Here is a 26,138-nt window from a genome sequence, read left to right as displayed (position 1 = left end):
TGTTCCAGTAGTGCATAACCAGTGCTTCTTTCCAAGACCCGGGCTTGCCTTGCAGCATGTGAAACAGAGCCCACTGAATTGGAAAGACACGATACATTCCAGTCTAAGCTAGCACCCAAAGAGCGGGTCCTGTGGCAGCTTCAGATCCCAAACCTGTGAGCTGACCACAGAAAATGAAGATATGTCAAGTAGCTACACCACTGACAGATACATTTGGTGTTCTGTTCCTGCAGCACTCACTCACCTGGAGAATAGCCCTGAACCTTAATAAGTTTCAGGGTGAGATTTCCAAACAGCTTTATTTTTTTTAACTAGAAGTGGTCTAGAGAGGAAGGAGCATCTTCTATCTGAGACCTGCAGAGATTCAAGAGATGCTGGTTTAATTCCTAGCACATGTTCTGTGCCTTAGGGCAGCTAAATCACTTGACCTGTGTTGGATCAGTTACTGATCTATGAAAGCAAGCATGGTTATTATTTTCTCCTACTTCTTGACTGCTTAGACTGTAAGCTCTTTGGGGCAGAGGCATTGAGGGGGGCTCAAATGTTGGTTGAGGCCACTAGGTGCTATCCATCAGTATATAAATATTAAACTACAGGTAAAAGCTTGTGTTTGCTTATTTATTATTCACCTTGAAAAAAGTCAAATATTAGAGCCTTAGAATAGTCGTCAACATAACCTAAACCTGAGAACACCACTTCATCTACAGGCTTTTTCCCTAAGTATGGTTTGTGTTTAATTAGAGCTTTTATTCTCATAACTAATCGTGGAAAGTTAATCTTCAACCTGGAAGGTAATACCTCAATTGTATTTTAAGTTGCACACTTGAGCCACTCGAGGGCACCACAGAGCTTTGAAAGGAAGAACAGAAGCAACTCCTGCCAGTGCCTGCATGCAGCAGTGACTTCAAAAAGGGGGAGTGTGTTGCCAGTGCTCAGGTTTAATTAGTCTTTCCAGGGTATTTCACTGACAAAAAGGACGCTTCTGCTAATGGAAGTCGGGAGCAGTGAATAGCTCAGGGACTAGCAACAGTGTTCTACATTTAAAATGTAGGGTAAGTATCTACTTCTGGAAGGAAGATTTAACTCAACCCACTTCTACCAGACAGGTGACCAGTGCCTAGGAACAGTCTCAGCTGGCAGCAAGGTGAAGAGTAACTGGTTACTAAAGCAAACTGCTGTCATTAGTAAAGGGACTTGCTATAGCCCCTGGGTGCAGGTCTCAGTAGTGGCTGAGGCTACTCTGCCCACAAGCAGCTTCAGTGCCTGCTGAGCTGGATTTCCTGGCAGCCACACTCCTAAAGCCCTAACACTTCTTTCAAAAGTTTTAAATGAATAACTAAGCAGCAATAACAAAAGGGAAGCGAGGGGCAGAAGTTCTTACCTCCTGAATCTGTACAGCTAGCTCAATGCTCCTGCTCTCTCCTGAGACATGTTGCTTAACAGACAAATTAGAGGCTCTTCTCTAACACTATAGGCAAAAGATGGAGGGATGAAGAAAATGCAATACAAAGTTGTACAAATACCTGGTAACTCTGAAGAGGTCCTTCTCTGCTGTGAACTTCTCCTCCCCACTTCTTTCCTCATTTCCAGTACCACATCATTCAGCGTAATGCCAGGTCCATTAGAAGTCGTCAATGTATTCTCAAAGCAAAGACTTAATATGGATTCCAGTGACTTCAGCCAAGAAGTCTAACTTGCTTTCTGGTTTTAACTGAGGGTTTTCACCAAGCTTCAGAAGCAAGAGAGTTCCGTGAATGATTCACCCAAAGGGGGGTGAAAAATGAGTGCAAAACTGTCTCCCACTTCCCCCCCCCCCCAAGCAGTTACCTGTTTCAGATCCAATGAGACATTCAGTCAAAGGTCTCTTACAGCAGTTATTGTGAGGCTGCTGCAACAGTCTTGACAGTGTTTGTATAATTTACCCTGTTTGTTTCCTGCTGGTAGGCTGTTCCTGCCTTGTGTGAGCAGCACTGTTCTCTTTCTCTTCCAAGTACAGGCTATGTGCTATAAAATGAGGCCCTGTGTAAGGGCACTGGTTTATTTGAGGAAAACCCCATTCTTACAGTGACCTTGGCTTCTACAGGGAGTTGATCTAATGCACTATTCTGGGTAACAGGGTAAGAATCAAATCAGGTATTTCTAAAGCGCATCTAAGCCAGGACATTTCATAGTGATCACCCACAGTTATGGAGATCCCATAGGCTTAGCTCTGTAGAGAAAGGGTTGTTACCAGAGAGTTACTGATGTAGTCCTCATGCTAGGAAGGCATTTCAAAAGGCACTGCATTTTGTTGCTATTTTCCAAGTAGATGCATTACCTGAAATAGTATCTTTGTGGGTTTGGGGTTTACAGACTAGAGACCTTATTTAATAAATACCAAGGTATTACTACAAAAATTTGTAACAGGAAGCCATATTTGTGCCTTTCTACCCTCAAGTCTAGACAGACAGGAACCTATTTGATACCACACTGCTAAAAATTCCCTCCAGGACCAGTACTTTCTGATCATGCAACTTCCATAACCCAGTCATAGACAAAGGTATGAACAGAGAAGTTAAATAAAGTCACCACAGTTCTCTGCCTGTAAAGCAGAAACAGAAGTATCAGGCACTGATTTTTTTTTTATTATTATTATTTCCTTTTTCCATTCATTCAGAAACTCAGTTGTTTACCAGCACTATGAATCTCTGACAAGGAAAGCTCCTGAGTGTTGTGCTGTACGTTACCTCTCACGCTAAGTGGCAAAGAAAACCAGACAGGCTGGGAATCGCTGCCCAGAAATACGCTAAAAGCTTCTCCAGCTCCTCAGGGACACAGGGTGACAAAACCACTTTAAGCAGCAAGCAGCCACAGCAAGAAGAAATGCACTTTTGACAGAAGGGAAAAAAAAAAAGACAACAACAAAAACAAAAGAAAAAAAAGGAAACCACAACAAAAGTTTGTTTAAAAATAAAAGTCAGAGACGGAGCTACATGAACACGTATTTACTGCGAGTAGCTCTATGGAAAGCCAAGTCAGATAAATATAAACACTATACAGAGCTTCAAGCCAGTCTCCCAAAACCGCAAATGCGACGTGTTTTACAAAGGAAACAACAGAACAATATTTACAATGGAAGACAAAGCCAGATCAATCAGCTCGACTTTAAAACAGATCTGTGAAGCAGAAATAGCAAATATAATGAACAGTTTCAACCATATATGTTTTAGTTTGTACAGACAATAACTGTCCAATATCAAATTAAATTTACAGGACAAACATTGTTCTATCATTGGTATTTTTGTACTATACAGCAGCATAAACGGGTAGCTGGAAGGTAGTATATATAGTGATATGTTTTACATCATCTGAAAATGTTCTTCCAGCACAATACTGAATAAATTAGTTGCTGTAAACTAAGAGATTCAAAAAGATTGCATATTTATTATGCCGTACCTATTAGTATTTGTACCACTACGCTTGAGGTTACCCATTTACTTATTTATTCAGCATTTATTAAATCAGTGCTGTATATTGTACAATGGCAGCCTCAGGGACCTAATAATATGAAAGAAGTATGTAACAAATTTCTTCAAAACAACCTTTTTTCCTTTCACATTAAATGTTTAGAACTATCTTCACCCAAATTTTGATTTCTTAGAAAAAAGATGTAAAGCTTTATAAAAAGCTGTCTGTATATTGCATCGTTCGTTTACGAGACCAAACAAAAAGCTGTATGGCAAGACAGTATCGTGGTCTGTTAGAGTGGTCTTGTTTGTAATTCCTGTATGGTTAGCAGCAACAAGTTAACTGTACCAACTTCAACTTCTCTTCCAGAATCAAAACCAGGTCTGTGCTTTTAAACCCTGCAGCGCCAGGCTTCCCTGTCGCTAGATACTGTGTAAACTGATCGGTACCGTGGTATCTTATAGAAAAACAAAACAAAAAGCTTCATGTTTTGGTGAGGTGGTTTAGTGATGTGTACATCTTAATACTACTCAAAAATAGATCTGGCTACCCACCACCGAGCGACAGTGCCCAGTTTGTTACACCATCTGTACCAGCAACTGAAAGGTTGTATGTTGGAGATGAGGCGGCCTGACAGATCAGTTGTACAATATACAATGAGGAGGATTACCAGCTGTGTGGTGCAGTACAGCATGAGGATTTGTGTTCCACTTCTAAACCCTTTCTCAATCGTCAGTGCCTGTTATTACACATCACATGTACCAATGACTAGTGTCATGCTCTTTAAATTCATAGCAGTGTTAAAAACCTAAACTCATTTCAATCCAAAAAAAAACCCAAAAAAAAACCTCCAGTACAAGAGAGAAGCACTTAAAATTGCAGAAAACTCAGGGCTTACTTTAAAAATGTCAAACAGCCATTGTTCACATTTCTGTAAATGGGAGAGAGACAAATGATGAGCCAGCACTTTACTTTTTTTCCCCATTACGTATGCCAGGAAGAAACAACAGCAACAGTCCCCTAAAAAATTACAAATGGGACTTTGGTTGAAAGTAAGATCAATTAGGGTGGTTTCCCTTTAAAAAGCTACAGCTGACAAGTATAATGCAGAAGTCACAAACGCTGGATACAACTCTGCAGTTCTCCGTTCGGATGCAGGAACAAAAACCTCATTTTACACAATCCGTATTTATAAACAAGTATCTTGAGGGGAAGAACAAAAACAAACTACAAGACAACCAGCCCATTAATCCTACTTTGTACATACCAAAACTGAGCAAAAAAGGAAACTGCCGTTTAAGCTCTGACAGACAGTCGAGTTAAAGTACCCTAACCTATGATCAAGAAATACCTCTTGTACCATGAAAGCAAAACCTTTAAAAAAATTATAATTAAATGAAATAAAAGGGGGGCAGAAGAGGTCTCTCCTCCTCAGACCCATTTGGGCTCATCCCTCAAGCTCCTGTGCACCTCTCCATCCCTCCTTCCACCCAGCCACCTGAAAAAAAAACCAAACTCAATCCTGAACTGCCAAAATATTTCTAAACAATACATGTTTTAAGCTAACCACTTGTTTATGTACCAAAGAAGCAAAACCCATGTTAAACAGACAATCAGAAACCAGCTTTGACTCCTTAGAATATAAATTAAAGAAAGAATTAATGGGAGAGGCAGGAGGAAGAAAGGGGCACACAGGGATCTCTTATTAGCATTCACACTGCCTCCCAGATAGATAGGACGTGAAAGACCAAATTCCATCACCAAAGCATAGCTATGAAAAAAATGTCTCCATTCAACTTAATTCATCTGTAGAGAGCTGATGTCTATGAAAAAACTTTAATTAAAAAGATGTGTGTCCATGTCCGTGCTGGTGGAAATGAAAGTAGCCGGCTGGAGCTGAGCTTTGCTTCCAAAAGCACCACACAGTTTCTGGAGTTACCAGCAGAAGAGTCTTCTGTCCAACAATGGTTTCCATGGCAATGCTCAGTCTAGAAAGGAGAGGAGGGGAACAGTGTTTTAAAGAGTCAGTGACATTTTAAACACAACTTATATTGGAAAAAACTGTTTTCTAGGGAGGAGAATACACAGAGCTCATCAGTGGCAGGAGCAGCAGCTGCTGAATGCAGAACACAGGACACTACCAGACACCAGAAATCCCAAGCCATGGGGAATAACCACAGAGCCTAAAGGAGGCACAGGAGAGCCACTGCCACCACAGACTTGACACGTGTAGGTTGGAGTGCAACTCAGGTAGCTGCCAGCACAGCAAGGCCAGCCCAGGCAGCCTGGGAAGCATGCCCCTAACCATCTTCACCCTGCAACTGTAAGCCTTTCATTTCAGGAGATCTCCATCCTCACACAGCACACCTCAGAGGGATGTAGAGCAGCTCTGCCTACCCAGACGTAATTCATGTTGTGGCCAAAACTCCCATCCACAGCAGGTACAGAACTGCAATACAAACTGCAACTCCAGCTCCAAACGAGGAGGGGCAAGTCATGACAGCTGTATGCCCTGTCCTCAACTTTTCAGGAAAAAGCTTAATTTAGTTCTAACAGACACCTCAGAGTACAGTTTTCCCTTTTTCAGGGATGTCTCACTAGAAGGCAGCACAGGGCACAGAAGCAGGCAGCCACCCTTACTGCTGTCAGCAAAACCCAGGGCCTTCAAACTGACTGGGAAAGATGAAACACAAAGCACTTGGTAAAAGGATGGGAAGGAAGTATGAACTTGTATTACAGGGAGATATAGTCAGGTGCAGAAATGGCAAGAGTAGAGAGGATGACCCCAAAGCAGAAAGGTAGCTCTGCAATTAACCATGCACATGGCAAGGTGAGAGTGACTTAGAAAGTTCCTGACAGAAAAACTCAAGGGCATGTGAATGCTTTCTGCAGCAGTGCCAACACAAACTGCAGAACATACCCAAAGTCACTTTTCAGCTCACTACAGAATCCCCTCCACTCCCTACAGGGCCAATGTGAACACTACTTCTCAGTCTGGAAGGGCACTATCAGCCAAATCTTTGGCTTACACTGTCTTCTAGTCCTGACCAGCTGTACTCTTCCACCACTTTCATCCTCTCAACCAAGACTGAGGGCACTGCCCTCTAGTAATCATGTGACTTTAGTCACCTTCTCTTTAAGGTTTGATGTACATGTCTGCAGAATCTGTTTCCTAGCATTACAGGGAAGAAGGAAACAACAGGTTGTTCTGACTGAGAACCAACAGCTAGCAAGAGAGGTTTGTATCTGATGTATTCCAAAGACCAAGCGTAGTCTACTTTTTCCCCTCAAAGCCACACAGTACTAGCTCTCTCACTGCTCCAGGACATCTCACTGCCACTTGGAAGAGCTGCAGGATACTTCATTATAAAGCATGGTGATGGCAACAAAACAAGAGGCTCTGAAGCTTAACCCTGCCTGTGCTCCTCTGAGGGGCTTCAAGGAAGTCAGCTAAGTCTCACCAAGCTCACCATGCTGCAGAAAGTGTGAGGACCTAAAGAACAAGCCAGCCTTGTGCATAATGATGCAAACCTGTATGTTTACTTACATAACCAATCATAAAATATGCACACACAAACTCCACCCTAACTTAAAGACGTTCTGATTTCTGTCCAGCTAAAAATACCACCCCTGCAAAAGAAAAGAAAAGAAAGAAAAGGAAATTAAGAACAAAGCTCAGGTGCTTTGCAGCCCTGCCCCTATTGCTGCAGCAGGGACAGCCCCAGCTCTGAGCAAAGGCTGACCAAGACAGAGGGGCATAGACCATGGCAGGGCTGGAAGCTGCGCAGCAGTACAAATGGGTACTTCAGAGTACCAACTCTTCAACTTCAGAGGAAAACTCTTGTACCCTACACAGCCACCCCAAGCTCTGGGTTGCTGAGTTTCATTTTTCAAATAGACAGTGATGTCAAAAGTACAGTAGCTTGGTTTTCCACAAGTCAAGGAAAAGGCAGCCAAAATACACCCAGAGCTCAGGATTCTCCATTTGTATTATTTCACAGCCATTTGAAGATCACTACAAAAAACTACTGCTTGTTACACAGAGTGTGGTGTGGTTAGTGCTGGCTTTACTTTCACAAAAGCCAAGTGAAGCTGTTATTAGTAACTTATCCTCTTTAGAAAAATACTATTTTGTTGTAGGACCAAAGGATGAAAACAAGCACCGCAGCGTGCACTGAATCACACCTCAACAATGCATGCCAGGCAAACATTACAGCACTTAGAGCTTCTCTATTAAACATACATTCAGTAAAAATTAACATTTGCCAGCACCCCCCCACCCTTTCCTTGCTGTGGACCTGCAAGCTTACATAAAAGGAACTTCAAAAACTGTCTTTGCTTTTGTCAGGACATTTTTCCTCCACGCCTAACACACACGGCACACCTGAAAGCTGTTGGACAAGTTATTCTAATCTCTCCAAGCATATCCCCAAAACATTTTGAAGAGCAAAGGCCTAGTTGTTTGAACCAGACAATCCCATGGAGCAGAACTCAAGTCCTTATACCTAAAACCTTTTGAAAACTTTCATAAGCTTATGCCAAACTACATTAAAGATACTTGGAGGAGAAGGGGAAGAGCTTACAAGAAAGAAAAATACAACAAAACCCAAGCACAAAAGCATGCCTGCTTTAACTCCTAAGTTTGATTCTTTGAACAACTCTAACTCAGAAGGCAGCACAATAACCAATTCCAAAGCAAGCTCACCAGGTAACTAGTCAGAGCCCAGAGTAACAGAGATCCATTTATAAGACATCAGAAGAAAATATCCTCAGCTAAGGCTCTCTACAGCTTATGAATTCCCTGGCTCAAATACAGTTTTACACCAAGACAAGCTCAGGATCTCCCTGCAGCATCCTGCCTTCCCAAAACCCTGTGCTTGTTAAACAAGGTCTCAATTTCAGGGGGGAGGGGGCAAATTAGTAAACTGTGCCTTAACATGTTTCCTCTTCATTTTTAAGCTAAAATAGAACTATGAATAAACATAAGCTCCAGTTGAACATTACCTACAGAGCTGATAACTGTCTCCTAAAGCTTTGAGTCTCTCAGACACGGAGTTACTGCTTGTCACCACTTCACTAATCCCCTTATTAAAGCTGGAAATTTCAATATTGCAGTTGGAGCAGTACAGCTGGCTGATGCCCTGAGTCATCAGCTCTTTTCTGGGATAAAAGCATTGAGCATTTTCTACATATACAAACTTTTATATATGTCAACACTTATCAGTATCAGAAAAGGCAGAAACAAACTCATGAAACTTGACTACATTAAAAACAATCCCTCTGAAATCTAAGACAGGACTGAGGTCTTGCCACATCCCTCCCACAGTGCCTACAGTCACCACCCCCATGAAGGGGGGCACACTCAGGAGTCCAGCAGGACCACAGATCACCCCCCACCAACCTCTAAGCATCAGAGAAATCCCACATCACAGCCAGTGGAGGCTGTGTCCAGGCGTGAGTGGGGTCTCCAGCAGAGCCAGGGACAGTTTCTGCAGCTGCAGCCACAACACTGATTTCTGAACCATGAAGTTATAGGAGCTCCAGCTGATGTAGTTTCCCCCACCATGCCCTCCCCAAGAAGAAGAGCACCTGTGCTGAATCACCCACCAAAGTGTGTTCCACATTTAGTGCTACAGCTGCCTGCAGGGATTGAGCAGGAGCCTCAGTATCCACAGAGCACTGGTTTTCTTACACAGACGTACCTGTGTGAAAGCACCAGACCTGCACATACACCACAAGGGAAGTTAGTAAAGATGTGCAAAATGGGTTTAACCTAAGTGAGAACAAGGCCATTAAGCTCCTTGGTGACTCTTCTCTCCCACACCTTCATCTTCCACCTTTCAGGCAGCCTGTAGTTGAAACTAAACTAATGGAGACCATGAAGTGCTCAAAGAAAAAAATCTGATCTTACTTCAGTCTTCATGACATCAGATTCCCCAGCCAACCATTTTCCAAGTTAATGGTACAAATACAAAAACTGCTGGGCAGCAATAAAAAACAGGTCAGCATTTCATTACAGATCCCATACCAATCTGTTTGACTCAACACCGATTGAACAGTGAAGGAAGCTGTTCAAGTGGTTTTCTTCTAAAAGGAAAATAAATTATGAGGCGTGAACTGAGAAGAGAAGGACAAAGAACATGAAGTGGCCCATCAGAGCTCCCAAAACATGAGTGCCACTAAGTGAAACTCAGTGGCCACAGCAGATATGACCAGTTTGAAGATAACTTTCACTTGCAGTGTAAACACACAGCTGTTCCTGGATTGTCACATGCTCTTCCAAGAAAATCTGCTCAGTCCACGAGAACACAAAAAAAAAAGGGGGGGGAGGAACCTGATAATTGATTACAACAAAACAAGCAGCAAAAACATGAACTCAAAAAAGCCTCTGTACTTCTGAAGCAGCCTAGAAATACACTGTTCTCTGGTGTTTTCATTGCACCCTACACTGGGCTTTTCTGTTTATTCAACCCCTCAGCTCAGTTCACAGATCGCACACAAAAGCTTCAGTCTTGATTCAAAAATCAAACTCTGCTGCTTCAGAATATTGGTAACAATGCAAATTCAACTTCCTATGAACATTTTAATATGGAAAACAAGTCCAGAAAGCACCCCAACATTTTCACGTGTCACCTCTCCTAATACTTCAGCAAAGTTTAGAAGATTCAGACAATGCCCGCCCCATTAGACAATTCTATTTAAAATTCATCAGTCTCAGATGGGATCAGACTATAAAACCACACACAGGCAATAAGAGGAAAAGATTTGCAAGGGCAGAAGAGAAAGTAAGAGGGCAAATGTTTAAAACAGGATGGGCAGGATGCCACTGCTCAAAATCCTTTTGTTCAAAATTAAGGAACGCATTGAAAAAGCGCCCTGCAAGCTTCTCTTGCAAAAAGAAAAGCCAACCATGTGTTACATAATGCATAGCTTTATAAAAATTAGGAGCAGAGCATTTGGTCAGTCTAAAGTTCTCAGACTGTAAACCCAGTGTGCCCCATTTGAAAATGTGTTGGATGAGAAGAGATCAAACCTATACTTTGCTTCATACATCTGAGTTACTAAGGTCATCCAAGTCAGGCAACTTTGCAACAAACCAAGAGGTTTTAAGAACCCAGCAGAAATCCATCCATCCTAAACAGTCATTGTTTTTACAGGAAAGGCTTTTACTGACACAACTCTGCAAGTGATTCCTAAAAGGATAAAAGGTTTGCTTACAGAAGATATTAATTTAATTAAATTTTTTAAATCTCCATGTCAAAGACTACGACAGCTTAATGCTTTCTGGGTAACACTACTGAAATTCTCCGTTTCCTGAACTTCAGGTTAGGGGGAAATCGGAATTAATCTGCCTTACACAGATCAAAAGCAGCAGAGCAGCCCTAGACTTTCAGTGCACATGGCCACACAATATTCCTGTTGTTCAGGAAAGCACCAAATCCCAGCACGACCTCAGGACACAACGTGCGTGCTGAAGAGCATGTTGTTGACGCTAGGACATGGAGCAGGAGGACTGACAGGTATTACATTTCAAGCCTTACATGCCACACAGAGGTCAGGAGGAGGGAGGTAATTTCCCCAAATTAGTGAGATTTGCCCCCATCCCATCGTCCATCCCCCTCCCCACCCCCAAGTCTTACCAAAACCACAGACATTGGCCTGTTCTTCGAGTTCTTATTTGAATGGTGTAGCTCTAGACCTTGCTGGAGGCAAGTGGTGTCACTTAAGAAAAGCAGAGCTCCCTCTTGATTTGCACGCACTGACAACTGCTGTGGCCATTGCAGTAACTGTACCTGAATCTCCCACATGAGGCTCTGACACAGGAAAATGTGTTAAATGACAAGCTTACCATTAATCACATATTCCATGTACTTTCCTTGTTTATCAACAAACTAATGAAGCTCAAGTCAAGCTAAAGAATATATTTTGTATCTACAGTTTTCCTGACTTCCCACAAGCAAAAAAAAAACCCCAAAACACCAAGTAAACTTTTCTTTTTAAAAACCCTGCCACATGACCCACTTTTCACTGGATAAACTACTTAAACACGGGGAGTGGTAACAATACATCCCAGTAAATTAGATTTCTCTTCAAGCTGTACTTCTAAAAACCAGCAGCTACAGTTACTCTTAGAAAAATCTTCATCCACAATTGTTCATTCAAAACATGGCTCTGCTATTCTTAGTGCTTGGCAATTTCGTCAGCTGAAAAAACCTCTCCCATGCTTTAAGATGGTTTTTATTCACTTTGCAGAAATGCCTTATCTTTTGCAACAGCAAAAGCAGGCACTGTTCATTATTAATCAACAGCAGTGTTTTTTCTAGGAAGGCCTTACGCACGCTCCCTAATTTCTGATACTATTCCTAGAATTAGGACACTTGCATGCTGTTTTGGCAGGGGACTAACACCAACTCAAATTGCACTGGACAGTTTGACAAGAACTTGGGGAAGAAGGGCTGTTTTTTTGTTTGGGGAGGTGTGGGGTTGGGTTTGTTTTTAAAGCTAAAGCTCTCTCACAACATAGCAAGACAGCACTACTAATTTCACTTCAAACCTACAAAAATGTTCAGATTTTCATGTCACAGAAGAATCAAAATAAGTTTTGCTTTTTCAAAAGCACTCTCATGACAAGTGTGTGAGTTACTACGACTGACCTATTGAGCTGCAGAGACCATAGGTAAACTGTAGCACCTTGAAGTGCCAACAGGGATGAACATATTTCCTGCCTGTGCTCCTACTGCACACTGGAGGTTAAGAACTGTTAGAAAACAAACAGGAAAGAAAAGAGCCACATCAAATACCAGTATGCCCAGCTCTGCTCCCTTCACTCAAAAAGGACCCAGAATTACTGGAAAAGTCTCAGAGTAGTGCAGAAAAACTCAAAGGCATTAAAGAGCTTCCTGGTGAGGTACAGCCAGGTAACAAAGGCCATTCAGCCTGCAGAGAAGCACAAGGAGGTATCAGGAAATTAAATTACAAATATCATACTGCAGGTCCCCACTGTGTGGTAGAGGAAGCTCCTGACAGGACACTGGCTAAGTGTATGGCAGAGAAGGATACATCATCTACACAATCCTAAGTGGCGTGGAGAGAAAAGATAGGGTTTGTTATCTTATCCAATACACAAACGAAGGGCTGACAAAGCTGGCGTGGAGTAGGGTCCAAAACAGCCAGTGAGGGCGGCATGTAGTGTGTACTGAGTGACTACAGGCTGCTGTGGAGACAAGGAGTTTACACAGGTTCAAAGAGAGACTAGAAAAGGACTTGGATTAAAGATCCGTAAAAGGTTACAAAAGAGACAAACTACATCAGGCCCAGGAAATCCCCCAAGCTGGGGTTAAAAAAACAATACAGTAAATGAATCAGAGGCTAGGTGTATGTTTGTGGGGAAGTATCACATACACCTGCCCTGCTCCTCCTCTGTTAGATGGTGTCTACTTGCAGACACAAGTCTCTGAGTGAGCAAAACTATTGTTATGAACACAACTAAGAGAAAGGACAGCGTCACCCATGACTAACAAAACAGCTCCCCACCTTCCACATCACCTTTCCTGGTATTTCCTTTCTACAGGAAGTTTCACCTGCCCCAGTTCATCCCTTTGCTCTTCCCAACCACCTTAGCCAGCATTCGGCACTACCTTTTTCTTTCACCTCCGCTGCCACAAATGTCAAAGGCAGAAAGTCTCTACATGGCCACATAACAAGCAGTTACTCCTCAACCCTGCCTTTTGCCCATGGGTGCCTGCACAAAAAAATCTTTGCTATAAGCCATCACCTGCTAGCACACACAGCAGCAGCACACATGATTTTTTTGCTTGTTCTAATTGACATCAGGAGACCCAAAGCCCTGACTGATATAGGGGAGAAAGGAAAAGGTCCAGAGTGCATTGCATGTATGAAATGAGGTCTTCTCCATCACAGAACATGCACAAATCCAAGGACAGGGCCTTCAGCTGCCCAGGAGCTCACAAGGACAGAGTTAAACTGTGCCTACACATAGACAAGTTTTAACCAACAGCATGTAACTCTTGTTCAGTGTTTACCTTGTGGAACATGTCAGCATTAATATTTCAATCACTTCTACCCTCAACAGCAAATCAAGCCTCACTGCTGCCACCACTTCCAGACTCACCTGCAGCCACTACAGCGCCTGCTCAACCTGATCTACCAACAGAGAAATGAAGTAATTTTGTCTTGTTAAATCTATCACTCTGCACTCCAGTTTCTACAGGTTGCTCTCAAGCAGCTGAAAGCATTGCAGCAGTGATGGGCAGGTGCCATCCAGACCTCCCTGTTTACAGCTGGACTCCAAACCCTATGAAACACTGGTTATAAATCCTAAAGGTGCCTATATTGCAGAAGACATGCTGTTGTCTCCTCCCAAATACTAGAACAGTGTCTGTAACCTTGAGACACCACCTAAAAAGCCCCTCCAAGGGTAAAAAGAAACCAGCAAGATGGAATTGCCAGGGCAATTCCCTAGCTGCTTTTGGAGCAAAGTCTCACAAGGAACAGAGGATGCAGGTCCATGTGCAAGAACACTGCACAGGGTGATCCTGTGCTGTGGCAGACACATTCCTGCAGCCCTGCTTGCACCCAATCTACCAGTCACACAGCTGCAGGGAAAATGAACTTACAGAAAGGGGGAAGGAAAAAAACCATCTACATTTCACATCTAAACGAGAGAAGTAAACATTGGGACATGCTCCTAACTCAGAGATACATGTTGGCCCGCATTCCTCTTACCAAGATTAATATCCTGGCCAGGGTTCTGACATTTACCTCATCCTTTTCAAGTCACTGAAACCATTACAACCACTGTATTTATAGCTCACCACCTTCCCTTGCTCCCTACCATGCACATACCCTTCCAAGTGCCTCTACCAGCTTCCTCTCTTACAGCCTTTTATCTCTCTGCAGGCTGTCTCTTATCTTCACTCTGCCAATGGTAGTAGCCTTGATCTTTATCTCACTCTCCACCCCAGCACACTGAGTTTCATCCCTCTCTTTAGTTTCATCTTTCAAATTGTAAGTTCCTTAGGACAGGGACCAAGACATTTACATTTGTGGCATGGCAGAGGGATCCTCCATCCTGCCTACCTCTTCAGGTTCTACAACAAGCAGAGATCACATCTGCAGCAACAAATTGTCATTAACAGACTCACTAGCCTAATACTGTCTCAACAACCTCAGGATCAAACCACTTTTTAAATTCATTTCTAGCTGATTTCCTTTTCACTACAATCTGCAATTTAAAAACATCCTTATTGTAAAAAAAAACAGAAACACCCAAAAAACCACCACAAGCATCAGAGTTAAATATATGTAGCAAATGCATCCCCAAAGTGTCTCACGTAACAAAGAGCAAATATTCTGGAAGTTTAAGTTCAACAGTGGATGTTATTACTGAGAACCCAAACAGCTTACAAGTTTTTCTAACTTAGAATACTAGAAAATAAAAATCCATACAGTAAAGAGCATCCTTCAGGCCCCTATACCCATACTGGTTTAGACTCAAGAAACTTCATTGTTTCAGATTTACAGAACTTAAAGCATGTTCCTTCCTCCACAGTGATGCAAGTTTTACCTGCATCCATCTTGTGCTGAAGAATGCCCTCAGGAACCTACTTGCAAACAGGCTCTGGTAACTTACATCAGGAAAGCAAAGGTGCGCAGACTGGAATAAAAGCCTTTAGGGACTGTTTGCTGGTTTTTCTTGGCCATTTTAGCTCAATTGAAGAAAACTGCTACAAAGTTGCAGAAACACCAATGCCTGTCAATAGCTTAAACGGGATTTTCACACAAGTAAGCTACCACATGGCTCACATTAACAGCTCTTCTGGGTCTAGCATGCAGTAAGTTCTCATTTATCTAAGGATGCATCTGCTTCACTGTCACTAAGACCTCTCCAAACTCCCTGTAGCCCAAGGGATCTGTGTAAAGTACTAGTTTAAAATAAAAAAAAACCCAAAACCTCAGATTCAGGCTATTCAGCATCAAAAAAAGGTAATATGGCAAATTCAGCTGTTCAGCAAGCGCCATCCACAACAAAGCAAGTTAGTTTGGCATGGGTATGAGAACAGGAACACACTGTTCCCTGTGGAAGAAAGATATTCAGTAATGCCTCAATAAATTTAGAAGCAAACTTCACCAGATTTCATGCACCCCTTTTGGCATTATTTCCCATGATTTTCAGAAATAATGTCCACAAGTCATTCCACAAAATCCTGTTCCTCTAAAAGGGAAGCCTCATGCTCCAATTAGGGAACATACGAGCCTTTCACACCCTAGCAAAAAGGGAACATTATTCTTACCTATTTTATCCCTAAATAATAATAATTCCACCTGTATTTATGTAAATTGATAATATACATAATGCTATGCAGTGAGCACAAGCACCATTCACATTTGGTAGTAATTTTAAAGTTTTCAATTTCCTTGACTCACATTAAATTGTATCATCACCTTGGAATTATAGCTAAATCTTAACTGTATTAATTTCAGGATAAGCCATCTCTTTCAAAAACCCTTTCTTCTCAGAAGATTAAGAAAGATTAGACCTTACACTTAACTCACAAATCACTGGCACACATCACTCAGTTAGGCACACACATACAAGCAGCCCGAATTGTTACATCCAACCATATTATTTTTCAGTTAATTTAGCCATGTTTTGCAATAAGCAACCCTTGCCCTTTAGCTCACAACTTAACCAGGGCAGAAAATTCTTGCTAACAGTCTACTGCACTGCTGCTCCTGGGGTAATACTACACCCGAAGCAGAATCTCCACAAATCCAAACACTTACATGTTCGAGATCACTTAGATAAGATATTCGGCAACACCTCTGAAATGCCTTTGATGAGTCAGGCTAATATACCTTTGTCTTCCCACTGCCCTCAGGTATGTCACAAATCCCTGCTGATCAAGGTTCTCAACTAAATCGTAACCAGCCCTAAGCTGAATGACCTTTACAGAGATGTAGGACTTGATTAAAACTAGAACATTCTTTTCCCTTTTCCCCTAGTCATCACTTTAACCTGCAAGACAACGCTGCAACTTGATCATGGGATCGTTAATATGCAAAAGCTAAACATGAAAAATAAATCAAGCAGCAATTTTGCAGGATGGGCCACAGGACAGCTCTCCAGCCAAGTCATAACACACCATTTAAGGATGAGTCATAAGATAATGCTACATTTTTAGGACAAAACAGCAGTAATAGCACATCCCCAGGCCCCACAGAGCATGACTGTCACCTGCCTTTCATTTTTGTCATTCCATTTTCCTTTGAGATGGAGAACACCACATTTGATCACAACAGTACTTACAGCTGCAGAGTTTGTTTTCTGATTCAGAGTAGAAAAACAAACTTGTTAGTGCAATCAGCATAGTGTACCCTGTTCAGCATGTTTTTGGAAGCACCACAGATCCACAAACAGAGCACACAAACATACAGCACAGTACAACACAGTACTATAAGCTCTTTATAGTACTAACCAAAACCTCAAGGTATGAACCCTCCCCTCAGCAATCAATATGAAGAAAAGTTATTAAAGATCCTTTCATAAAAATCAAGCGTATGCAAAGAAAACACAAACCCAAACTCTACCTACTGCTAACATGCCACTGGACATACAAAAAACCCCAAAGAAACACCCAGTGACAAACCACTCCAGTAATCCCAGGCTGGAAAACAGCCACTGGAAGGACTGAGTAAGAGCTGCACACCTTCTACCCCAAAAGCAACAAGGGGACCTTGGACAGCAAGGGAGGAGTGGAACATGTCAAATTTTAGAGGGAAAACCAGAAGGGTGATAATGCATTAAAGATTTCACAAAAACACTTTCAAAATAAGCAGTGTGAACCACTACAGGATTACCCCATCACTCCCCATGTCCTGCAGCAGAACTTTAACCTACAAGACAGCGGCCAGCAGAAAGTTTTAGACTTCCAAAAAGACACATCATCATCAGCTGCAACTACAGGTATGAAGCTTGAAAAGCTGATTTCCAAAAGTATTTCAACACTCACTACAAGTAAGCATTCTCTCTCAGCATCTCATATTTTCTCACCCAAGCACAAGTAAAACCCAACTGATTTTGGTCAAATATGTCAGAATTAGCTGACTCCATCCATGATGTTCTGCTTTCAGCAGTTCATATACTACTTGAAAAAGTTACCCTGGGTATTTTCAAGCAGAGCAATCACTCAAGACTCTTAAAGTGGCATCTGTTACAGCAAGATTAAAATGGTCTGGGATTTCATCTGTTTTTTTAGGAATAACTATTCCAGCATTACTTCAAAGATGTAGGATCCACAGGAGCACTGGGATGTGCTGCAGTAGGGTTCTTAAGTTATTTTTACATGGGCCTGTGCCTTAAGTATTCTGTCAATACAAAAGAGACTCAGTTTGAAGCAAACTTTTAAAAACCACTAGTCTGAAACCCAAAACAGGCAGTTATTTGCTTGGTATCCCATAAACAGTAATTTACTATATTAGTAATAGCTAAAACGTCCAGCTTCTGAATTTCTCAAAGTGCATATTGTTCTGCAAGATTCTGCATTTGAAATATGCAAACTACTATAAAGGATCTGAACAATTTGGAACACAAGCTTTGCTTTGCTTTACAGCTGTACTTGTTTTCCCTCCTCTCAGCTCCCCACAGGGTACACAACACTCTCACCCAGTCTAGCACAGGAGGAGATTAAAAAGGTGAGGAACATTTAAATTATAATCCTGCACTTTAGAGAACTTCTGAAACAATCTCTCACCATAGTGTTAGAATATCAGGTAGAGATAAGATTAAAGAGTGGGTGTAAAATAGGTGGGTTGGTATTAAGCTGAACATTACCTGTACTCTGAACAGCCTAGTTTGGTTTTGGAGTCCAGGGTATCTTTGTGGGTTTAATATTTCTAATTAAGGCTGAAGAAGCTTCTATTATATAGGACCGATTATGCAGTTCACTACCGCCCCGTTCTCATTATCCTCCTCAGTTTCTACCAGGTCCAATAACAAGGTATACATTAGCTAAGCCCTGTTTGAAGTAGCTTTAGTGTTCTGTACTCCTAGCACAAAATTTCATGACTCAGATTCATGTAATCAAAGCAGCAAACCGCTTACTTCAATATTGTGTAACAATTTTATGATGAAACTGTTTTGCTAATGACCTTCTAAAACTTCAAGCATTACAATTCAGAATCTTATGTTCTTTTTATCATCACCATCATTATCAACAGAAAACCTGCACTGAGTTTTGCCTAAACCTCTAAGTTAAGTACGTCAGGCCCCTTTAGCATTTGAAGTTAGTGCCCTCCTACCTCCTCCATCCATGTCATGAATGGAAATGGAAAAAAAAAATATATTGTTTTTTTAATTTGCATCAGTGAACCTGAACCAGAAGTAGTTTGGGAATTACGAGAGGGCAGTGATGCATGGGAAATCACTCCACCACTCTCAGCAGTCAGGAGAATGCAGCTGAGGCACAGAACACAATATTCCATTTCAGCAAACAAAACAAAAACAAACAATCTGAAGTATTTTCCTTCCAGCAAAACTGCAGTTTAGGGAGAAGAGAGAGTTCTCTACCTGATAGGATTTAATACCTATGGAACAGCTCCTTTCCAGGAAATAAAAGGGTAAATGCATCTGCTTAGCATTTTCCTTAAGATTTAATTTTACCACAGAATTTTTTTCAGGCAGAGATTGGGATGGGGAAGGAAAAAAAAAACCACCACACACAGCACTCAGTTCTGCCAGAAGTCTCCAAAAGTATTAAAAATATCAATTACAGACCAGCACACTACACCTTTCCAGGATACAAAAGGTTCAGGAGTGAAGCTTTATATTTGGTACTCAAAACGGATAAGACTGATGAGTTGTTTAAAGAATACAGACTTCAAAATTCATGCTTGTTCAGACACAATTTGGTATGTGAATGAAAACTGGTATCTTTATAATCAAGAACCTTCAGTCATTACTAAGAAACAAATATATCACACCAACTTACAGCACTGGATTCAAGTTGGGCAAGCTGCTTTTAGCCCGGACTGGTCCAAAATCTGCCCTCCTCTTCATGAGCTACCTACAAATGAACAGTGTCCACAGCCCACCTGCCCTCTCACTTCATGCTATCTTCATAGAAAACTGTTAGGCCTTGTTCTGGAGCACTGTTTTAGTATTTTTTTTTTTTTAGGACTAGAAAGAAACCACCAACCTAAGCTCTTACTATTCTCATGTATAACTTCCTGTCAAAGCCATGTTTTTAATGCGCTGAGATTCTTCCACTTTGCTTTAGTGCATGTCTCATTTCCAGAAAACTGGAAATCAAAGTGGAATTCACAATGCAAACCAGCAGCTCTAAGTCTTTTGCCCCTCTAGAACCTGAAACAGACAAGGAAAAATCCCCAAGTACATGTCTGAAGACATTTTGTTGTAACAGTAGTGTGCAAAACATTTAATATAAATGCAATTTCTAAACACATTATCTCTTGAAAAATGTTTTTAAATGTACTGTTTGCACTACAGCTGCAAGGAAACCATCTCTGATCTTTTTTCCCCCTGCCCCCCGTTTTACTTTCTAATGCAGATTTTAATCACATGAGTGGAGTTAAGATTGAGTAAGAATTCTGCTGTCTTTGGGACTTACTTAAAAACACCAAACAAATCACACAAACCAGCCCCAGCAATCAGCATGCCTTGCCCTTAGACAAATCTTTGAAGTGCTGAAAGACTAACTTCGGAAGAAAGCACTTCTCAGACTGGCAACTTTCAATGTCTTCTAAATTTGATTCCAACCAACAAAACAAAGCAGAAGGAAAAAAACCACTGAGGCAAACCACACATTTCTGAGCAGCCCCAAGCAGTGCTGCCAGACTGCAAATGGCATGCAAGCTGAGTCAGGCTTGTACCTTCCACTATTAAAGGCTACACAATTTTAAGCCCCTGCAATACCTTCTCCCTTCAGATATTTAGTTTTAAAGTAAAACTACACACAAAAAAAAACCCTCCCATCATTTCAGTGCTTAAGATTGTAACTAAAAATATAAAAGCCAGCAGCAGCCCACCCCCTTCTTGCCTCCTCTGTTGACAGAGAAGTAGACAAGTATCAATGTCCAACAGCGATTAAATATTTCCTCTTAGTCCTCATCAATTATTGACTACACATACATTTGCCAAGAGAGGAAAACATCATTTCCAACACACACAGTTTTCTCTCTGGGTGTGTGTGTTACTGTAAGGAGTTCAGTGGGTCACCAACACCAGCATAAGGATTATACTTCCCAAGTCACAGTGCAATGCAGTGCTTGCACAAATGCTGCTGTTCAAGCAGAGGACATGCGTAACACCACTAATTACTAGTTTTCACTCCCACCATGAAAGCTTAACATGGCAATAGGAGCATCCCTCCTCTTCCCCACATTCTTCCTTCCCACCACCAACACTTATTTTTCACACACACCTCAAACTGCATCACCTTAAGCTCGGTCATACCACTGATCATGTGAAAGTTAGCAGTCTTCTCTCCAATTTTTTAGTCCTGGAAGACACCCCAAGAGCCTTCTCCTCTACTACAAGCATTCCTCATCTGCTATGCTAAAGGCTGACCCCACCATACAGCAGAGGAAAGGGCACGGCTCAGGTAAGCCCTTGGGCACTACTAAGCAGTGCAGGTGGCGGGCCTGAGCTGCACAAGCTCTCTATCACCCTGGTCAGGTACCAGGAGATGGCTTCTCCAGAGGATGAGTATACTTTGGAAGCCAGAGCCTTCAAGTGAAAAACCCAAGTTCTATTTACATGAAACTCAACTACATAAGTGTGGGCTGATTTGCACTTAAAACAGACCTAAACCATGCATTTCGCCTACATTCATTCAAAGAAATGGATCTAGGCCCCCAATCGATGTCTAAACCAAATTTAGCAATTTACAGCTTTCCCTATCCATAACACAAATGACAAAATATCAAACTCATGAGGGAAAAAAAAGGAACGAGTCATCTCTTTACAAAGGAAGAAAAGGAAAACAGAAGTGAAGAGAGAAAAAGCCTACTATAACCTCAGGACAATAATTCACAACATTAAATGGGATTGATGTTTATACTAGCAGAATGCTTCTATAAAACCCAAGAGAGATCCCAGTCTGATAAGACCTCTAACTGCCTGGCCGAGTCACAGAAATCCTTCAGGCCAAGGACCACATTCCCTTCCACTGCTGCTCAGCAGTCAAGATGTTGTGCTACAACTGGTTGTTCAAGAATAATACAGGATACTAAAAAACATTTACCCAGCTCTGAAGGCCACATTTTAGTATCAAGCAGAGAACCTAATTCCTACAGTTAAGCAAGCGTGAAAGAAAAGTGCTTTTAAATTACAAACCTTTTCTCGTAGAGTTACACTTCAGCCCATCAGATCTGCTGAAATCTATGCTTACGTAAGCTCCACTGTCCAAACCTGAAGTACCATTCTGGAGATGGCAAGTTGGTGCTGCAGAACTTGCCTCACAGCTTATAGGATCATCGCGTAAATTCAGAGCGATGTAGTTTAAGCCATTCTGAAATCCAGTTGAGGTGTCCCTGGACATTTTGCTTTCCTGACCATCAGAAATGTTTTCATCTGGTTTTAACCAAACATTGTCAAATGAGGCAGAGCTGTGTCTTTTGCTACTATCAGTGAAGAAAGAGGAGGAGGTGGTCACAGTTCCAGCTGAAGAGAATGTTTCAGAACTGTGTCTCCTCCTGCCTTGAGGATCGGCTCGAATCACTTTCGGTCCCATAGGAGGTTCAGAGCTAGGAACAGAGAAGCCACTGCTACCAGCGTATCGATCAACAATGCACAGCCTGTTAACAATAGAAGAGGGACTATCCATCTTCACACCATTGTCGGATTCAGCAGCAAATGGCCGAGGTGGAGTTGCTGCCATGTTGAACGTCATCTCTGTGTAGTCATCAGTCCTGTTACCGGCAGTGCTAACACAAGCAGTACCAAATGAAAGCCGAGCGTAGTCAGGGTTTGGTTGGTTTCTAGAAATACTAGAACCTCCATAAATTGAAATATCTGTTAGAGAGTTAGACAGTTCCTTTGCTGCTTTTGGTGACTGGACATCCAAGTCAACACTCATGTAGTCAGACAGCGGAGACTGTCTGTGGTCGCTACTTGAGCCCAGAGACGATGGGGAGCCTTCTGCAGACAAGGAATACGGTGTGTTACTTGCCTTCTCATTAAAATCAACATTTATGTATTCCCCGGGACTGGTGGGCTCAGGTGGAACCGTACGATCATACATTCTTGGGATAGTATTGCTACCTCTTGTACCCAAGGGAAGTCTTGTGGGCCTGGTAACCCTGTTCTGCACAAGTCCTTCATCTGAACTTTTCACTGCTGGCAATTTAGAGATGCCGTTAGCCAGAACCTCAGTGCTGACTCCTTTCACATTTTCTGGTCCACCATACAGGAGTTTTCCAGGTGAAGACATTGGAACATATTCGCTGTGATCACCATTTTGTCCTGATAATGCCTTAAAGCTTCGGGGCAAAGAAAAATATGAACTAAAGCCTTTGGAAACAGAACTGGTGTGAATGTAATTCGAATCACCAGGGTGCTTTGGAGCTGAGTTACCAGGTGACATATCCATATACTCATTGTTTACGATCTTCTCATTACTTCCTTTAGAATTAAATCCAGTTAAAGGACTTCGTACAGGTGAAGAGCCAGACTTTGGAAACATCATCATATATCCTCTGGAGTCAACTTGAGAGGGTGACCATGAATTGTTAATCTGTTTTGGAACAGACATGCTTCTAGGAGTCATTGGCAAATAATCACTGTTGCTGGATAGAGAAGATGCAACTCCTGGCATCATTGGCATGTACCCATCATCTCTGGCTTTACTCCTACTTTGGTTACACACAGAATCAAGGTTAGTGTCGTTGTACTCCAATTCATGGTTCTCTCTCAGTTTTTGCGTTTCTGAGTAAAGTAATCGTCCATGACTTCCTGCAGAATCTTCATCCAACAAAGCTGTAGTTTGTGTAGTCTTCTGCTGCACCGCTGCAGAAGTTGGTTTTGTTAGAGAGTAAGTTCTTTTCCTGAAACACTTTTCAGCCTCCATATAATCATCTCTTGAGCCATCATCTGCTTGTTGCTTACTCATGGACATGTACTCACTCAGACAGTTCTCCTCTCTGATGGGTGGTGTGTTTCCCAGGGAATCCGGTGTGTTGCTCCTGACCCGGAAGTACCTGAAGTCTCCAGGGCTGGACCCATATTCATCAGAGGAGATAAACCCCCCATCACTTGGAGAACCACAAACGGATGAGCTAGAAGGCCTGGTCAACATGTCTGAAGCAGACCCATGGCCGCTACTTGAAGAAACACTGATGGGACTTGTAGTAGAGGGAAAATGGGAAACGGGCAGAGAAGCAGACCTGGTGTGATAAGTTGAGCTGAAAGCGGCTTTCACATACCTTCCGCTCCCTTCTTGCCGGCCTAAATTCATCCGTGCAGTATTCAGGTGGATCAGACTCCCAGTCACCGACCTAAAAGGCCTAGTCATGGTTCCTTCTCCTTCACTAGATGTTCTGAAGCGATAAGGGTTGCTGCTCTTGGTGGTAGGAGGAGTGCCTCCAGCAACATTCTCAGTTCTTGATCTTCGCTGCAAGCCTGTCTGGCTAGGTGGGAGATTGCCCAAGTGCCTCCTAGTGGTAATGAAGGAGATAGGATTGGTACCACTACCACCACCAGAAGACTGGCTCTTGCTTCGGGGCCTGAACTCTGCAAAAGCCTTTAGAGCTTTCATGGTCTCCAGAAAAGTCTCATGCATATTCTGGGCAACCACTGAATCATCCACTTGCATCCAGAGCTCTCCAGGACCAATAGAGGCAGATCTGCCCACTTCGATGAAGAAGAAGTTCTCTGAGTGTCCACAGCGACGAATATTCATTAACTGCAGGTGGACAGAGGGCACCTCAGAGTTCAGCTTGACGAGGTGGATGGCCTTGCTGGAGAGGCACAACCGATACACTCCAGTAAGATTTTTTGTTTGTCCCAACCCTTTGGGTTTAACGTTGACCTGCCACACCTCCTTGAAGACGGTACCAGGCCTCAGGGCAGCCCCATAGTGCTCATCATCCTCATCCACCTGCTGCTCAGCATGGTCCTCCTGCTCCAGGAAGCCCCTCTTGCTCTGGCTCATCAGTTCGCTGATCGCCTGGTACCAGGCCTCCTGCTCGGCCTCGTTCTCAGCCAGCATGGCGAAGTACTCGTCCTTGGTGTACAGGGCGATGATGTGCTTGTGCTTGGCGTCGGCCCGCCGGCTCACGGTGAAGCACTGGTAGAGGGGGATGACCCGCTTGGGCGGGGGGCAGCAGAGGGAGGCGGATCCGCCGGCCCCCGCCGCCCGCAGGCTGCTCTTGAACTTCTTCTCGCTGTCGTAGTACTCCAGCCGGGCGGGGGCCAGCTGGCTCTCAGCCCGCAGGACGAAGTAGCGCTTGTGCCCGTGCTTCTGCTTCCTCAGGTAGCCGCACTTCCTCACATCCTCGCCGGCGACGGGCGGCGGGGCGCCGCGGCTCGCTGGGGGGGGCTGCCCGCCGCGGCCCGCCGCAGGGACGGTGCGGCTGGTGGCGGGGGCGGCCTCCGGTGCCGGGCAGAGGGAGGCGCTGGGCGAACGCCGCAGAAGCAGCAGCAGGTGGTGAGGCTGAGGGGACGGGCAACGGCCGCCCTCGCCCGCCGCCGGCTCCCCATCGCCTGTCGCCGCCACCGCGCCGGGCACGCCGGGCTCCTGCTGAGGCACAGCTCCGCCTCCCCTGTGGCGGGTGCCCAGCTCCTCCTCGCCGCCCCCGGCCGCCGCGCCGCCGCCGCCCGGGCCATTCATCCCACTCGCCATCTTAGGGGCCAGGCAGGGTCCGGAACGCCGGGGAAGGGGGACGGGAACGGGCAGCAGGAATCCGCCCTCACCGGGAAAGCACCGCTCGCGGAGGGACACGCATGGGGAGCGCGCAGTACCTGGCGGTGCCTATCTGCGTGCCCACCCGCCGCCCCCGTCCGCGCCCTCCCGCCGGCCGCGCCGCGTCCGGCTACTCGCACTCACGCAGGCGGCCTCGGCGGCACCACGGCGAAAACATCACGTGACCCCGCGGAGGGCGGGGGCGCGCGCCGGGAGGGAGGCGGGGGCGGGGCCCCGGCCGGCGGCGGGCGGAGCCCCTCCGGCGCAGAGGCGTGAGCGGCGAGGGGGGCAGCGGGGAGCCGGCGGGGCGGGGAACCGGAGTGGCACAATAGAGCAGCGAATAGAAAATGCCGGTTCTTCCACAGCCAGCCAATCAGAAGATTGAGCCGGTGGGGGGGTGGGCTTCGACCGTGCGCTGCCCGACGGAGGCGGGGTTCGGGCCGATGGGCAGCGCAGTGGGCCAATGGAAGGTAGCAACAGCCCCGGGTTAGCCGCCATCTAGAGGGGTGTTTCCTGCGCTGGGGACGGACGAGTAGGGAAGGAGGCGGGCCCGGCACTGACTGACGGAGGGGTGTGAGCGGCCCGGGCATTAGCCAATCTGCGCCTCACACACACAGATAAGGGAGGCGGGGGCGGGCAGCGATGTGTGTTCGGCGGCGCGAGTAAAACGGAAGGCGGGGGCTTTGGCAGATGGGCAAAGTCCCCGGCCAATCGGCGGTCAAGCTAGGTCCGACGAGCTCTCCCGGCTGA

At 44.0% G+C, this 26,138-nt stretch overlaps 1 protein-coding gene across 2 annotated transcripts; it reads right to left on the bottom strand.

The window, feature by feature from the left end:
* Positions 1–297: 297 nt before the first annotated feature.
* On the bottom strand, positions 298–25,547 carry IRS4 (insulin receptor substrate 4). Of its 2 annotated transcripts, XM_068152050.1 has the most exons (3): positions 21,824–25,547; positions 6,995–7,077; positions 298–5,435 (listed from the first exon to the last, which is right to left on the bottom strand). In XM_068152050.1, the coding sequence occupies exons 1-2, from the start codon at positions 25,326–25,328 to the stop codon at positions 7,037–7,039; spliced, it is 3,546 nt and encodes a 1,181-aa protein (XP_068008151.1). In that variant the 5' UTR covers positions 25,329–25,547; the 3' UTR covers positions 298–5,435; positions 6,995–7,036. The 2 variants fall into 2 exon arrangements, with proteins under 2 accessions (XP_068008151.1, XP_068008152.1); XM_068152051.1 differs by lacking the exon at positions 6,995–7,077 and having other exon boundaries at positions 21,824–25,546.
* Between the last annotated feature and the right edge of the window lie 591 nt (positions 25,548–26,138).

The sequence above is a fragment of the Melanerpes formicivorus genome, unplaced genomic scaffold (assembly GCF_026170545.1).
Source record: "Melanerpes formicivorus ecotype bairdi unplaced genomic scaffold, bMelFor1.0.p_v2 SCAF_22, whole genome shotgun sequence".
NCBI classification, from domain to species: Eukaryota; Metazoa; Chordata; class Aves; order Piciformes; family Picidae; genus Melanerpes; species Melanerpes formicivorus.
This window is presented reverse-complemented; position numbering and strand designations above follow the sequence as displayed.

Excerpts from the sequence above, each read along its gene's own strand:
- IRS4 (XM_068152050.1), bottom strand. The coding sequence starts at position 25,328 with ATGGCGAGTGGGATGAATGGCCCGGGCGGCGGCGGCGCGGCGGCCGGG. Across the intron at positions 7,078-21,823 it reads GTGTAACTCTACGAGAAAAG|GGGTGGTATTTTTAGCTGGA; the intron begins GTTTGTAATTTA and ends TTTCTTTTGCAG.